General features: G+C 37.6%; 3 protein-coding genes across 4 annotated transcripts; 2 read left to right on the top strand and 1 right to left on the bottom strand.

Annotated features, from left to right (window-relative positions):
• The first annotated feature begins 230 nt into the window (after nucleotides 1-230).
• Nucleotides 231-5569, top strand: LOC122759543 (catechol O-methyltransferase domain-containing protein 1-like). Its single transcript, XM_044014470.1, has 8 exons — nucleotides 231-241; nucleotides 1686-1741; nucleotides 2133-2254; nucleotides 2377-2482; nucleotides 3167-3285; nucleotides 4077-4131; nucleotides 4910-5043; nucleotides 5134-5569. The coding sequence occupies exons 1-8, from the start codon at nucleotides 231-233 to the stop codon at nucleotides 5284-5286; spliced, it is 756 nt and encodes a 251-aa protein (XP_043870405.1). The 3' UTR covers nucleotides 5287-5569.
• Nucleotides 5570-6036: 467 nt separating this feature from the next.
• On the top strand, nucleotides 6037-11820 carry LOC122759049 (catechol O-methyltransferase domain-containing protein 1-like). Of its 2 annotated transcripts, none has more exons than XM_044013526.1 (7): nucleotides 6037-6178; nucleotides 7607-7728; nucleotides 7865-7970; nucleotides 8691-8809; nucleotides 9416-9470; nucleotides 11296-11429; nucleotides 11513-11820. In XM_044013526.1, exons 1-7 carry the CDS (start codon nucleotides 6052-6054, stop codon nucleotides 11663-11665), a joined length of 816 nt encoding a protein of 271 aa, XP_043869461.1. In that variant the 5' UTR covers nucleotides 6037-6051; the 3' UTR covers nucleotides 11666-11820. The 2 variants fall into 2 exon arrangements, with proteins under 2 accessions (XP_043869461.1, XP_043869462.1); XM_044013527.1 differs by lacking the exon at nucleotides 6037-6178 and adding an exon at nucleotides 6311-6456.
• Nucleotides 11821-11898: 78 nt separating this feature from the next.
• On the bottom strand, nucleotides 11899-17012 carry LOC122759048 (voltage-dependent anion-selective channel protein 2-like). The gene is made up of 9 exons (XM_044013524.1): nucleotides 16871-17012; nucleotides 15054-15125; nucleotides 14916-14965; nucleotides 14149-14301; nucleotides 14012-14064; nucleotides 13690-13917; nucleotides 13085-13238; nucleotides 12794-12851; nucleotides 11899-12688 (listed from the first exon to the last, which is right to left on the bottom strand). Exons 2-9 carry the CDS (start codon nucleotides 15118-15120, stop codon nucleotides 12597-12599), a joined length of 855 nt encoding a protein of 284 aa, XP_043869459.1. The 5' UTR covers nucleotides 15121-15125; nucleotides 16871-17012; the 3' UTR covers nucleotides 11899-12596.
• Nucleotides 17013-17442: the final 430 nt, after the last annotated feature.

Below are 17442 nucleotides of genomic sequence, written 5' to 3' on the forward strand. Positions count from 1 at the left end.
CTAATACATGACCACATTGTTTGCACAGCACAAATATACCTGTAACTGTATGCGTTATCAGTTGGGCCTGCTGCCATGCCCTTGAGTTGGCACGGGTAGATTATACTTCACCAAAGGATACATAACATTATCTAAAAGTATTTTTTTGCACTTCTACACTACACTATCTGATTATGAATTATATTTAAAATGAGAAGTACATTCCAACATTCCAAACAAGTGCTAGAAGTATGTGCTTCAAGTAAGTCAAACTATAAAGTGCTAGTCATAAGTGCGATGTACAAGTAAGTGCTTTTTTTTTTTGTCTGCTGTCCAGATGTCGATGGGAAGCCAGGACAGCGAACAGTTTGGCAAGGAATGAGTAACGTGTGACATAAATGTTAACACTTTTAACTTGGAAAAGCATAGACTTGAGTTGCACACTGTTTTCTTCTTAGGCAAAGCAGTGTACTGCACTTAACAATTTGACCTGTCACTTTGCTCTATTCAAGTCTCACACAGATGATATAAAGCGAATGACAGCCCTCAGTCATTCACTGATGAGGCAGCACTGCCTTTAGTGAAGACTTATAAAAATGATCTTTAATTTCCACAGAGAATCCTGCTATTGTAATGTCTATGCTGATACACTGGTGATATAACGTATTAAAGTAGAGCTCGTAATGCATACGAATACACTGAATGTTTGCAAATATTTTCTCCACATTACTTGACAACGACTGTTGCGTTGTGAGCTTAATTTACATGACAACACTGCCCCTCTCTGTGTGAACATGTCTATTAGATGCTTCACATCACCTCTCACTTTGTCTGTATCAAAGTTGTTTCACTAGATGTTTGTTACATTACACAACATATGATCACATGTTATCAAGATATAGAAAAATACATGAAACAAAATAGTTTTTCTTTGCTTGTACTGTAAGCTTCCACTTCAAAACACAAAATGCATGCTGTGACTGCTTTGTCCACTCAGGCTGCTGTAGAAACAAGCAAATTAGCTGCCTCCATAAAACGAAACCCTAACTGAAATTATATATAAAAGATAAATTTTAAGGCTACAAAAATCTAACAATTTTTATTATTTATGTTTTATTATACAGGTGTACAAACAAACATATTGATATTTTCTGCAAATAAACCCACCTTATGTTACAAACTTGACCTTTAAGACTGAAAAGACTAAATTTTGTGAATTTTTAATCGACTATTGTTCTTCTCCTTATCTTTACTGACATTAAGTAAAACAATGCAACATTCTGATTTATTTAAATTCTTATTTTTACATGTAAAAAAAATCCCCTGACAATAGAAAGAAGGACACAACAGTGGGGGGGTTGTTTTGCTGTCCTCTCCTAAGAACTGCAGCGGGTCACGTGACTGACCTTCGGTTCACATGGTTCTCTCGTTTTTATGCTCATCCAGTCGCCCTCTCTCTCTCTCACACACACACACACACACACACGCACACACTCATAGTAATTAATTGCAGGAAGAAGTGTTTCAGTTGAGCCTTCGCTCCGCAGTGAATGTTATCTTTGATACGCAGCTAGCAGAAGCTGCGCCTCTACTCTTAGTTTTACGGTTTGGCAGCGAGGGAGGGCCCAGGATGGTGGTCGTTTAAAAGAACGTGTTTCTCAAAATAAATAGAGTCAAATTTACGTTTGTTCAAACTATTACTAAAGAGGCTTTGCTGGAATCCATTACACTGGGGGTTGTTTTTGTCACCGGAGAGTCTTAGGTAAGAGCGAACGCGTTTCGAGCTATAAACGTTAGAAAATCGTTTCTACACAGGAGTATGTGTGTGTGTGTGTGTGTGTGTGCAGGACAGTGATTTTGTCAATTTTAATAAACCATTTTCATAAGTAAAATTGGTGTTTCACAGAAGACGCTCACAGTGATTTAATTATGCCTTCGTGCTCTAAGTGGAATTCCAGTCGGGTGCAGATCGGGGTTCACACAGTATGTAATCACTCTTTAGATGATAACAGTTTCCTATATGCAGTTTAACTTAAGACTTTTACTGGTTAAAATAAATTAACCAGACACAAAATCCTAAATAGCACTGCATGGTAGTTGTCATGCCATTGATGTGCTCTAAACATCTGTATAATTGTCATAATTGTCCACAGGGAAAAGGAATTATTTCACAATGATCTCCCAAAGTCACTATGAGGAAAAGGACAACCCTTTACTGCAGTATGTTCTCAATCACTCCTTGAGGGAGCAACCGGTCCTGAAGAAACTCAGACTGGTAAGGATGTCATGGTATCTGGATTAATGCTGTGCTCTGGCACAATAAGGCACCCAATGTCATACCATGTAATCACGTTTACTAATCATGTGTTTTAAGTGGTTTCTGATTGTTGCTTTCAGAGGACAATGGAAAACTCCATGAGCTTCATGATGGTCCCCTGTGAGCAGTCCCAGTTCATGGCTAATCTGGCAAAACTAATACAAGCCAAGAAAGCATTAGAAATTGGTAAGAGCATTACATTCCACATTGAATTGAATGTATTGAACTAATGTCGGAATTGGTTGTCTGCTTAACAGGATTTATCAACTGTGTGTATCTCAGGCTTCATCTGTTTTTAATGTTTAATACATGACTTGCACTGTGGTTTGGTGCTCCCACACAAAATATGCTATTCTTGATGCCTTAGATTTGATGTTTAAAACGATTATTATTATTAATTTCATAATCAATTAATCTGTTGATTATTTTCTCGATTAATCGTTCGGGCCATAAAATATCGGTGTTCATCAAACCTGGAAATGATGATGTTCTCAAATGTCTTGTTTTGTCCACAAACCAAGACATTTGCTTTGTTATCCAGAGCAAAGAAATAATAAAATAAAGCTTAACATTTTCCCATTGACAGGAAAATATACAATTAGACAGAGGACATGAGTGGACACTGTGTGACTGACAGCGAGTATTATCCAATACGTGTCTGGTCACAGGTGGCATTTGCAAATGGCAAACCTCAAGGCTTCAAAACCAGAAGACTATGTCTCTTGTGTATTTGCCATTTAAGATAAATTCTTCCTTTAGAAAGGACACCAGATAACCTGGTTACCTCTGGTCATGTAAACACATTGCTTGTGCAAAAACAGAACATCATTCTGATTACGGTATAGTCCCTCTATTGTTTGTACTTTGCAGGAGTATTCACAGGTTACAACACACTGAGCATGGCACTGGCTTTGCCAGACGATGGAGTTTTGGTGGCATGCGATATCAGTGAAGAATACACCAGCATTGGAAAACCCTTCTGGAAAGAGGTACAACCAGTTAAGCTACTATATGTTTCATTACTTGTTAGACTGTGTGTTGAATGACTTTTCAATCTGACAAAAACACAACCAATCACAAAATTTGGTTTATCGTTGATTATTGTGATCAATCATTTGCTGATTCCAACTTGTCGAATGTGAAGATCTGGACTGCTGGTTGGACACATAAAAGCAAAATTAAGACATTTATAGGCAAAAGACTGGTTTTGTCCTTTTTGTTCCTTTAAATGATTGCTCAATCAAAACAAAGTTTCATAGTTGCATATCAAAAGTACAAAGTCCCAATCATGCCTCCACATTATCCTTAATGTTTCTAAGATGTTAAAAGTAAACTTACTGCCAGATCCCCTTTACACCTTGCATTAAAATGTGTTTTCTGTGATCGGATTGCAAACTGATGACCACTTGTAAGTACAGGTGTAAATACACCCGAGATGCATTAAGGACAGATTGTTATCTGATCGGCCAAACCACCTCGGGACTTGGTCAGAGAGCATTGTGACCACATTGGACAGAAGTGTAAATGCAACAAGTCTCAGATGCTCCACAAACAACTACGTGAGCGGAAATACGTTGGTGGCCCGACAGGCAAGCAGTTGTCTGCTTGTTGAAGACGACTTCTTTCAAAAAGCAAAGAGGAGCTTTTTGATCACAGAAAACACATTTTAATGCTCAGGTGCTCAGTTTCATTGCAGTTCAGCTATTCTGTGCTCATCTACAACATTTAAAAACTGAATTAAAGCTTAACTTTTAAAATATTAATTTCTTCTCATTTACAGGCTGGGATTGAGAACAAAATTGATCTACGTATACAGCCAGCATTGAAAACACTAGGTACAATAATAAGTCACTTCTCTTAATGAGCTTTCTTGTATGTATTTTACACTACTTAAGTCTTGCTCTGTCAGCTTTTGTACAATTACTACAGAATTTGCGACAAGGCCACTCAAGTCACAGTTTCAAAGTGTGACAGGTTTTTAAGGTCAGAGAGAAACAGCTCAGATCTGGGCATTCGTTTTTGAAGATTTCTGTGTTTCTGATTTTACTGAGTAAGATCTTAATATAGTTAATTTTGCTATCAGAACAAGAGTTATTGACTGTATTATTAATTTGATAGATTCACAGAAACCATAATTTGTGTCTGCACAGTTGCACTGGTGTAGTTTTTCAGATGTAATCAAAGTGTTCAATGTATGTAGTGTCAGATTGTAACCTTGTAGTTATTTCTACTTTCTACTTGATAATAATAAATATTGTGCCGACATATTCACCTGGCCACGTATTTGGACGACTGGCTACTGCTGGCGCGAACAGAGCAAGAGGCTACAGCACACACGGGCATTGTGTGCTGAAACATTCTCATTAAAGTTTACCCTGCACTTTCTGAGGTGTTTAGTAAATGGTAGCAGCTTAAAGCAGTTTCCTTAACTGGACACACCTGCCAGGTCTATCTCGTTACCTATGCAAATTTAGCTTCAGATGAGCTACTGAAGTGCTAATTAGCACAATAACACACAGCCAACAGGTGGAGGGACAGGTTTTCTTGTCCCTCCATTAAGATGCATTGCAACAACCATGTAAATAATCTCTCTTTCCTCTTCATTTCTTTCAGATGACCTCCTTGCTGCTGACCAGGCAGGGACATATGACTTTGCCTTCATTGATGCAGATAAAGTTAACTATGAGGGTTACTATGAAAAATCCCAGCAGTTGTTAAGGAAAGGAGGCATCATTGCAATTGACAATGTAAGAGGTCTTGATGTGTTTATTTTCTGCATCTTGCAATATCATACCAAGCAGCTAATTCCATATATATTAATTATACATATTGTGCAGGTGCTATGGTATGGAAAGGTTCTCAGTCCGACCCCTGATGACGAGGACACTGTGGCCATCGACAAACTGAACAAGAAGTTGGTCAGCGATAAACGCATCCTGCTCAGCATGCTCACAGTGGGAGACGGGCTCACAATTGCTATCAAATTATAGAGCAAGCACTCGTAAAAAGTGTTTAACTCAGTCACATGGTCTTTAATTCCACAGATAATCCTGCTATTGTCCTTTCTATGCTGATACACTAGTGATATAACATGTCAAAGTAGAGCTTGTAATGTATACGAATACCCTGAAAGTTTGCGACCATTTCAAAAATGGCATAAAATGAAGACAACAATTTTCTCCAAATGACTTTACAACTACTTCCAAGAAGGCATGTGAGCTTCATTTACATGACAACACTGCCCCCCTCTGTGTGAACACATGTATTACACAATTCTACCATAAAAATAATCCAAAAAAATAATTGTGTTCTTAAAGAACTGTTTGTTTTTCTTTGTTTGCATGGTAATCTTCCACTTCAAAACACAAAATGCATGCTGTACCTGCTTTGTCCACTCAGGCTGCTGTAGAAACAAGCAAATGATTGCTGCCTCCATAACACAAGAACCTACTGAAAGTGCATATAAAAGGATACTTTTAAGCCTACAAACATTTAAACATATTGGTATTTCTGCAAATAAATGCTACAAAACTGGACCTTTAAGACTGTAAGGACTGCATGCTGTTTGTTTGTTTTTCGTTTTTATTTTATCCTTAGTCCCACGTGTTAGAACTTCAGTCTGTTCAGATGCACTGTCTATAAAATCCCTGGACAATACAAGTTGGACACGTGATTTGGGGCAACAGTGGGGATACAGTCCGATTATACCCTATCATAAGAACTGCAGCAGGTCATGTGACTGGCATTAGGTTCACATGATTCGCTATGTTTTTATGCTCCAGTTAACCAGGAATTTATCCAGTCGCCCTCTCTCTCTCACACACACACACACACACACACTACTTCACAACAGAGGATCCTACTCTCAGACACTGCTTTGTGGTGAGTTGATTTGCAGGAAGAAGTTTTTTCTGTTGAGCTTTCTATCTGCTGTGGGTGTCTCTGATACGAAGCTAGCATGATGATGGTCACTTCGGCAGCGGAGCTTCTACTCTTAGTATTACGGTTTTGCAACAAGGAAGCGCTCAGCTTGGTCGCCGCTTAGAACGTGTTTGTCACAACAATCAGAGTCAAAATGACGTTTGTTCAGAGTATTACTAAAGAGGCTCTGGTGGGATCTATTACACTGGGGGTTGTTTTTGTCACCGGTTATGTCTTAGGTAAGAGCGATACGCGTTTTGATCTGTACACGTTAGACAATCGTTGCTACAGCGATGTAACCTGTGAGCAGGAGTATTTGTGTGTGTGTGTCTCATACAGATATTTTGTCAGTGTACATGATCACATTTTCATAGGGAAGACAGAAGACACAGGCCGTTTCTCAATATGCATACGCTGTATCACTCCCGTACTTTCTAAATATGCGAATATATACTTGTATGCAAGTATATAGTCGTTTGGGAATAGAAACGGCCGCAGTGATTCAATAACGCTGCAAGTCAGTACATTGTTCAGATGCAAACAGTTTTGTGTGATATGCAGTTATTGCAATATTTAACTGAAAAGTGGGTAGTGAGGATTCCCTCTCAGACTGTGACTGATAAATGTGCTGTTCAGATATTGTGATTTATATTCCAAATATGGATTATGTCAATTAGGAAAAATGTGCAAGTGGTGCAGCATTAAGATTAGGATTTCACAGGAGTTTCACAGAGGTTTATGGAAAAGATATGTTGCAGGTAATGAGGACTGCAACTAATGACTATTTTTATTACTGATTAATCGGTTTGATTGCTTTCTGAATTAATCTATCAATTGTTCATCTATTAACTGTATAAAATACTGTAAAATGCCAGTGTATTTCCCAAATTTGATTAATTTCTGCGGCCCAAACTGACTATGGCAACTATGCAATGTCATGCAGCTCAGTCAGAATTTGTCATCAGTCAGGCATAGATAACAAGTACAGAGGGTTAGGGTTATGGTCCACCCCTGTACAAAGTCCGTGTCTACTTTTACCTTCTAGCTGCAAATATCTGATGAATAATACAACCAACTGTAGCACAAGCAAACCTCAAATGTAGGGACATTTCCCATAAGTGTATCAGTCTACACGTAATTATTGTTAAAGATGTCAAAATCTATTGCTTGAAAATGTCCAGTATTCATTTATTTATCTCTATCTGCTGGTGCAACAATTGCATTTCCTCACTGAGATCATTAAGGTTAATCTGATGCAAATCATAAAATACATTAACCAGGCACAAAACCAGACATCTGTTTCCTTAAATAGAACTGGATAGTAGTTTTCATTGATTGATGTGCTCTTAAGATTTTTGTAATTGTATCATGGTTCATATTTGTCCACAGGGAAAAGGAAATCTTACAGAATGATCTCCAAAAGTCATTGCGGGGGAAAAGATGACCCTTTGATGCAGTACGTCCTCAGTCACTCCTTGAGGGAGCATCCGGTCCTGAAGAAACTCAGACTGGTAAGGATGTCATGGTATCTGGATTAATGCTGTGCTGTGGCACAATAAGGCACCCAATGTCATACCATGTAATCATGTTTACTAGTGTCATTTTTTTAAGACACTGTTTTAAGTGGTTTCTCATTGTTACTTTCAGAGGACAATGGAAGACTCCATGAACGTCATGATGGTCGCCTGTGAGCAGTCCCAGTTCATGGCTAATCTGGCAAAACTAATACAAGCCAAGAAAGCATTAGAAATTGGTAAGAGCATTACGTCTCATATTGTATTGGAATGTCCTAATTAGTTGTTCATATTGTAATCACTGCTTGACTGGATTTATCAACTGTGTGTATCTCGGGCTTCCTATTTTGTAGTGCTGTATGCTTTTGAAAATGTTCAATACATGATTTGCACTGTGGTTTGATGCTCCCACACACAACCATACTATTCTTGATGCCTTACATTGGACATTTCTGCCAGTTTATTGAGGTCCCCTTCAACTTATTCATCCATTTTCCCATGACTACAATCTTTATAAAAAAAGAAAAAGTGAGTGTTGCCTTCTGTCTTGCAAAGATAAGTACATTTCTGTTCTCAGTAGAAGTAACAGAAGTAGCAGTTATAGTCGCCAAAGGGACAATTCTGTTTTTTGCAAAAATAACTGAAATTGAAGTACAGTATATGGGATAATAATCCCATAAAACTGAGTTTATTTTGGAACCAGAATACTATGTCCACTTTTTATGTGCAGTATATGGTCTTGACTACAACAATACCAAAGTTCACTATCAAAGGCCGATATTTCAGACATAAAAGAATAAATCAGGCTGGTTTCTTGTAAATCTGCTATTTAAGATTCTTCCTTTAGAAAGGACACCGGGTAACCTGGTTTCCTTAAGTCATGTAAAAACGCTGCTTTTGCAAAAACAGATTATCATTCTGGATTACTATATTGTCCCTCTACTGTTTGTACTTTGCAGGAGTATACACAGGTTACAACACACTGAGCATGGCGCTGGCTTTGCCAGACGATGGAGTTTTGGTGGCATGCGATATCAGTGAAGAATACACCAGTATTGGAAAACCCTTCTGGAAAGAGGTACAATCAGTTTCTACATAACACAGATAACAGACACACTGTAGCTCGGTTTGAAGGCATGTTTGGAAGGCATCTGCATGCACAAACAAACCTTCCGTCAGTCATCTTTGATGCTTAAAAAAGGACTTCTCAGTCTGATAAAAACACAACCAATCACAAAACTGTACAACCCAGATTTATCAACAATTATTGTGATCAAGTCATATTAACTGCTCATTTACCAATATAATATTATTGTTGTGTGGCTGTCATTAGGTGTGGACTGCTGGTTGAAAAAAAGCAACATTAAGACATTTATTGGCATCTAAGGAACTGGGTGTGTTTTCTGGGCCTTTTAAAATATTGCTCAAGCGAAACAAATGTTGATAGTTGCATATCAAAAGGTGCAAAGTCCCAATCAAGCCTCCACAGTATCTTAAATGTTTCTAAGTTGCCAAAGCAATCTTTCTGCCAGTGTCATTGCAGTTCAGCACACATTTGTTTATCTAAAAATGCATTCAAAAACAAGATAGCATGTCTGCAAATACCTTTATTAAAATACTCCTGTTATAATCCAGTTTTGCATGTCAGACAACTTTTAAAATATTAATTTCCTCTCATTTACAGGCTGGGGTTGAGAACAAAATTGATCTACGCTTACAGCCAGCATTGAAAACACTAGGTACAGTAATATTTCACTTTGCTTAACTCTGTGGGGTTTTTTTTTTTTATTCTTGATTTTGTATAATAATATAAGTAAATTGTAGTGGAATTAAAAAAAATATGTTACACTGCTTCTTAAAATTCTCTGGGGCTGTTGCTCTGCCAGCTTTTGTTCAACTACTACAGAATGGCGACAAGGCCACTGGAAGTCACCGTTTCAAAAGGTTTTTAAAGGTCAGAGAGTCGACAGCTCAGATCAGGGTATTCATTTTTGAAGATTGAAAATCTTTTACTGTGTAATATCTTAATATAATACATTTTGCTTTTACTAAATTAATAGATAAATTCACAGCAAACAAAATGTGTGCCTGTAAGCAGTCATTGTGTCACATTATACGACACTGTTCTGACTCCAGGTCAACACTTTGATACATAGCTTATATTACAGTTGTGCTGGTGAAACCAAAGTGTTCAATTTATGTAGTGTCAGATTCCACAGCTATTATATTGTTACCTTGTATATGTTTTTTTACATACTACTGAAACTGCCAAAGACTGTGAAGACTTGCTTGTGAGTAGGCAAGATGTTCTTTGTGTGGATTCATGTCTGTAAATGATTTAAACATCAAAAACAACTACCAGTATGAAAATAACTAGGAACCTAAGGTAAGACACAAAAAGAGAAAAACAATACAGGGTCACACAAAATATTGCACCTACACACTGAGAAGCTACTTTATTCTATGTTTTTGCGATAATAATAATTTTAAGTTTAATATTATAATCTCTTTCTCTCTCACACACACACATATGTGTATATACCTTTTCCAAAGTCAAATAAAAACACTGAAATTGGCCAGTTTGTGTTTTTGGGCCCATTATTGATATTAAAGAACACTAAATGGTTTCCTTGCACTTTGTGGGGTGTTAAATTGCAGCAGCATACTTTTCTTAAGTGGACACACCTATCGGGTCTATCCTGTCACTTCAGCAATTTTAGCTTAAGCTGAGCTACCGAAGTGCTAATTAGCGCAACAACAGACACACACAACAGGTTTAAACCCAAAATGTAACACAATATGCGTGAGGTTTAGTTTAATTACCTGCATTCTTCTCGTCCTTCCACTAAGATGCATTCAAAAGTCACGTACATGCGTTTTAAAAGTCTAATGCTAAACGCAACTGGTGGGAAAACATGCTCAACGGCGTGACGACACTTGATGACGTCACTTGAGAGAGTTAAAAATCGCTTATGTTTTGAAAAAGTTAGGGAGCACGTAGCATGTTTTTTTTGTCGTTTGACAGTTCATGGGAGGAAAATCTCAGGTGCAAGTAATCTAAGTACTAATGATGGATGAGTTCCATTTAGCTTCATCAGTGTCAGGATGCATACTGGTTCACTGTGAACTATATGAACTGGACAGCGCCTGAATTATACGTGATAAGTAACACCTGTGTGCCCATCCAATCTATTTTGTATTGTATTTTTCGTTATTAATGTATACATTGGAGAAACACCTTTACACACCTATATATCTCTTTTAGTTGCACTGTGGTGGTATTAATTACAGTGTTATTGAGGACATCTTAGATTTATTTCTCTTTTGTTTTGATTCATATTCCCACGTTCTGAATTGTATCTGCTGTTTTCAGTGTGCATTGTTTAAGCACATATTGTTAAGTTGTTTATAAGGTGCCATGTTACGAAGGAAAAAGGTAAACCTTTACATGTTTGTTTTGACACTGTTTTTAAAAAAAATAATGGTCAGATGTTAACAGATAGTAACAAATGAATATCACAACAACCATGTAAATAATCTCTCTTTCCTCTTCATTTCTTTCAGATGACCTCCTTGCTGATGACCAGGCAGGGACATATGACTTTGCCTTCATCGATGCAGATAAAGTTAACTATGAAGGCTACTATGAAAAGTCACTGCAGTTGTTAAGGAAAGGAGGCATCATTGGGATTGACAATGTAAGAGGTCTTAATGTGTTTATTTTCTGCATCTTGTAATACCAAGCAACTAATCCTGTATATGAATTATTCATTTTGTGCAGGTTCTGTGGGGTGGAAAGGTTCTCAGTCCGACCCCTGATGACGAGGACACAGTGGCCATCGACAAACTGAACAAGAAGTTGGTCGGCGATAAACGCATCCTACTCAGCATGCTCACAGTTGGAGATGGGCTCACAATTGCTGTGAAATTATAGTTAAGTGGATGAATTATGCGTGTGGTCATAGCTGACATACATAGGTGTTGTATGTGAACATGCTACTGGAAGTTTATGTGGCCTGACAACACTGAATTTCTAAGTCATTTTTTAAGTCAGTTTTTACAGTGTGTTAATAAAACAATAAAAACAGATTTTTTGACCACATCATTATTGAACCCAACAGATTCAAATCATTGCCAACATTTGCTAAGTGCTTAAACGGCTGAAGCTTGATTTTAGGGCTTTATTGCAAAGGTTGACACACATCAGCATACAAACCACCTCCAGATCAAGTGCCACAGTCCTCAAAACTGATTGATACACACCAATGTTCTTACACTCCCGTCACACCGAGGGAAAAAATTCATAGTTTTTCACTTGCATCTTAAAAGCAGGCATTTTTAAGGTGGTGGAGGTTAAACCTCATCACACGGCACAGTTAAGGTTCTCTTGGCAGAAAAATGAAAGTGAGCCAATCTTGAATAAGCATAGTCTGCGGATGTAATCCATCCAAAACAAAACACCCCCACTAAATAATGAATAAAATGTGCAAATCACACAAAGGAGTGAGAGCTAAATTAGATGCAAGTGTTCTACTGTGCAAACTAACAGCTCTATAATCCATTTTATATTATCACACTTGTTTTCTTATAACCATTCCCACATTGTTAATGTTCCAACATCAATAGGAGACTTTTTCTTTGATTACAGAGAATAAAAGTGGCAGGAGGAGTGACTTAACAAATGATTAGTTACTTTAATGACAATGAAATCAGACTTCTGTTAAGTTTCCATCTTGACAGTGGTTGAGAACTCAGTTACTGGTTCATTTGGCTCTTTTATCTCTTAAAATTCATGTTGCCACCTGCACAGGAACACTCAGGGTCAGAAGAAAAATCTTCTCATGATGAATTGGCAGCGCAGATCCTCAAGCCTCCAACTCCAGGCCCAGACCGAGTTTGTGACCACCCGCGTTGAAATTCTTCACATCCACGAGTGAAGAGAGGAGAAGTTTGATACCTGATGACAAAGATTAAATAAACTTTTAGTAAAAACCAAAGCCGACCTTGTTTAATGTTTTTGATATTTTCAACTCTTGAGTAATTAATAGATTTTTTTTTTTACCAGGCCTCAGAATCTGGGAGTATCCTACTCCTACCAAGCCGGCATTATCCACCTTAGCCTGGAGAGCAGAAGCATTGTATTATTAAACAAGACAGCACTGAAAACACTCAAGTGGATCCAGATCTACACAAGAAGCAGTATATTATAAAAACTAGACAATTTCCAAGCAATAAAGAAAAAAATGCAGAGACCTGATGCCATGTTCCTGAACAAATAACCAAAGTGTAAATGAAACGGGGACAAAATAGTGAGATATTCTAGAAAAACTGGGAGGTTTTAAGAAGCACTCACTGATACGGAGGCACTGGAGTCTAGCTGGTATTTGGCAGCAAGTCCAAAGAGACTGCTGCTGCTGCTGCCTGCTGTCCAGGCAACATTCACGGCATGCTCCAGTTTCTCGTTTACCTTCTGGTAAATGGACCCACTAAACTCTGAACCATTTTTTCTGAAAAAAAAGGAAAATTTCTGACATCACTTGCATGTCAGTATTAAAACGGACAGAAAATTACAAGATTGAGACATCAATGCACGTTTTGTAGTTAAAGCTGCAGCACGTAACTTTTGATGATTGGGTTGGATGATTTGATTATTCTGCCTCTGTTTACTCTTCATGAGCAGAAACAATATGACATTTGTATGCTGCGTCAGGTCGGTGGGAGGCTAGACACATTTGTCCCATCAAAATCACTGCAGCAGTGCAGAGTGGGAATGTCATTGGGTGACAAGATCTACATCTATACTGAGAAACAGAGAGTTGTGTAGAGCTGATAGGCTTAAATCATCATTATGTGAACTCAACTGATAACAGATATTTGTTAATATTTAAAAGTTACGCAATACAGTTTTAAAGGTACTCATCCTGCATGGTTTGAATATTTGCTGATCGTAAAGCATACATATTGGTGTGGAGCTGGAAGTCCCCTGTCTTGTAGCCAAGTGCCAAGTTGTTTTGGGCCATCTTAGATTTGGCTGAGTCAAAGGTCATCTGGTAGCCAGCCAACCAGCCCTCATAGCCGCCCACTGCAGCAACATGAATGGTAGGACCAGCTAAATCTAAATCTGCATCAAGACCAACATTGACGTATTCCTTTTTATAAGCCGTCTTGATCTTGCCACTCTTTTTGCTGTCGAGAAACAAAAATGGGAGGGAAAATATCAATAAAATAGTTTTTTTAGTGATAATTTTCCAATTAATATGCAGTATAAACAATGTCTTACCCAGTATTTGGTGAAAATGTTGTGTCAAAACTGAGTTTCAGCCCTTTGGTGATCTAAAGGACAGCCTTTCCATCAGTCACATTTCATTTCAAATAATGTGTCATTATTTGGATGATCAGCAACATCACAGTGTCTACCTTATCCTCGACACAAACTCCTGTTCCAAGTGTGTTTTCGGTGGTCCATTTCTCTGTGAACGTCAGCCCAAATTCAGGCCACTTGTACTTGGTTTCCAGGGATCCTGTGACCTTGCTGTTGTCAATGATGGACGAGCCAGAGGTTTTAAATTCCTAAAAGTGACAACAAGAGGATTTTTTTAGTTTTAGAAAACAGTACAGCTCTAACAAGTACTTAAGTAATACTTAAGATTTGTAGTATTGGACACTCATTTGCAACACTATTAATACCAACAATGCTGTCTTTACCTCCTTCAGGTCACACACCTTTTTATGTTCACAACACTGAGTTGGCTGAACATGGTTAAGAGCTACTACTGAGGGGCCTATACTACCAGTTTTATTTGAGAATGAAAAAAGTGCCATTCATAAGTCAATGGGCAAGATGTTTGCATCTGAAGCAAACAATGAGGGGAAAGGCATAGGATATAAACAGCCTACATGCAAACAAGGCTGTAGTGGTGGCTACAAAGTCAAGTAGAACACTATTTCAATTTGAAAATCTCATTGATGACATTTACATTGTTCTAATCTTTATAAATAACTACACACCTTAATCTTTTGTCTATATTTTTCAGAGGTATCAACAATGGTAATATTGAGCATTTTCTGAGGACTCGGTATCAAGCTTTAAATTCTTGTATCATGCCAACCCTTGTCCTTATTGTTTCATATTCACAAATATCTAGAATGCACTGCTGTTTATGTATGGTAACGATGAAACTCACCACTCCACTTAAAGTCTGTGTTTTCACATCAAGTTTAACCAGTCCAAAACCTGCAAATATGTACACAGAAAGCAGGAATGGTGAAACATGTTAAACAGCCAGCCTCCCCTCTAAAGGTCAATAATAGTTTCTTGTTACCATATCCTTTATTGAAGACGTCCTTTGCTGATTTTCCAAGGTCTGCAAACGCTGGAGGAATAGCCATGGTGCCTGTCACAAAGATTTAAAAAATAATAAATAATCAAAACGTAGAAATTGTGACATCCATCCATTATTTACCAGCAAATCCCAACTAACATTGTGTGGGATGGAGGAAACACCTATGACAGGTCACCCGTCCACAACAGGGCTAACACACAGAGACAAACAACCATTCACACCTATCGTCAATTTAGTCTCTGCGGTTGGAAACCTCAGGAATGTATTGGCCTGGGTCAGACAACTATGGTACAAATTACTTCTGTTCCGTCCTAACAATTGGTTTTGTGAACTATAATGTGCAAAAGACAGGTTTTATCCACAAAAGGTCAGACAGCGTAACATGAACATTTTTCAAAGCCATCACATATTTTGAAAGCCATTATGGATCTGCAAAGACATCAAAGTCATCCTCTTCCCCCAGTGGCAATAGATTCTTATTGAACAACCTGCCGGATTATGATTAGAAGAAGATGTATCTTTTCATGGTAAATGCTGCCCACTGCTCCTCCTGTATTCACTACTGGCGTGTAAGAAAGGATGGGTTAAATGCAGAAGTCAAACTCACTACCACTAATTGGTGTGTGTGCAAATTAAAAAAACTAAAAAGGGAAAAGAAACGACCTTCTTGCTCTGAGATGACAGGTCTAAGTAACTCCTTAAAAAAGGGGATTTCACATAAATACACATGGTGATTGACACTTGAGTGTCAACATGTCATGTCAAAAAATCTGTGTCTCTTGCATGTCCTGACAAGTGCCTATAATAGCTGCAGTAGTACTGACATTGTCAAAAAAAGCTGTTCAGTTAGAGCTCTGTTCAGTGAAAAAGAAAGACCCCCTGTGCTTTCCTAACCATTATTATGCATGACAGCCAGGATTAGAAACTATTTTGATAATCTATCTTTTTATTGAAACTATTTCTCCAGTTTCTTAAATGTGAATATCATAAGATTGATTTGCTCACATTAGACAAAGAAACCAAATAATCTGACTGTCTTTAGTTTGTGAACAAAACAAGCCATAGAAGGATGTTGTCTTATGAGAGTTGGGAAAAAATTATAGCCCTATTTATTTAACATTTTATTGACCAAACAACTCATTGATTAATATAAAAATTAACTAGCAACTTTTTTTAAATAATCATAAATTGTAGAAATAGCTGCCATCTGCCACACAGTTAAATTAAACTTAATCCTCTATTTTGAACCGATAATCAAAATAGTTGACGATTCATTTAGTAATCGATTAATCCAGTAACTGCTTCAGTCCCAATATATCATGTAATCTTTAAACATCCTTGTATGCACTAGAGTCCATATTGAGTAATTCAAATTTGCCAATATCATCTGCTGTCATGACTCCTCATTGTCAAGGTTAGACCAGAGGTTTACCTGAATCAATCCACTGTCTGCTCACAGTGATGAAGAACGTGAAAAAATAAAACCAAATATAGTTGTCAAAACAGCCTTACATGTAAAAGTTCCTTTATTATTTCTAGCATTATTAATTAATAAACTTAAATTACTGGCCATTTAAGGTGATTTACACAGAACTGCTTGATAGTATTTTACTGTTAAAAAGGAAATTAAATTAACTTTTAAAAACTATGTGAAGGAGTTTCTGAACACTGGCAGTGGGGGGGCGTTTTCTGACTAGCTAGCATGCTAATATCATGGGCGTTTGTTAGCTACCTTGAGGACATTGCAACAGAATACAACATGAATAACCTCAGTAATTACACGGATTGTTACTTACTCGTATTACTGTTGTTGGTTATGTTGCTCTCAACTTTTGAGAATAAGCGGGACGACAGAGAAGGTAGTTAAGGCAGGTTTCGGACGATATGGAGGAACCACTGCTGTCAATACTTTCATGACCTGACCTCAGTGCCGGTAGGACCCTGAATTATAGCAGTTCATTTTGTGCCGATCTGGAATCGGGGAGAGATTATACTTTTTGTAATTTCGAGTAATGTGTTTTGATTTTTTTGTGACTTTAAGACCCATTAAAATGCTTTGCTTTTCATATGCAAATTTTTAACGCCGAATTTTCTGGGTATTTTTGTCACCAAAGCGTGTCGGCAAGTGGAAAGACAGCTAAATCGCTATCGCACCAACCTGCTAATGTAATATTCCACTGAACTCTCACGGTTAACGCTAAATAACCAAATGAATGACAAGTTATACAAACTGCGAAAGTTTACTAGTTATATTAGTCATGTATTACAAATATTACCTGGCGTTAAATAATAAACAATGCATATAATAAATGTTGTGATTTTGTATGCAGGGTCAGTTCCATACTCCATGAGAGAATTATCAGTTGAT

This window comes from Solea senegalensis, linkage group LG18, assembly GCF_019176455.1.
Source record: "Solea senegalensis isolate Sse05_10M linkage group LG18, IFAPA_SoseM_1, whole genome shotgun sequence".
NCBI classification, from domain to species: domain Eukaryota; kingdom Metazoa; phylum Chordata; class Actinopteri; order Pleuronectiformes; family Soleidae; genus Solea; species Solea senegalensis.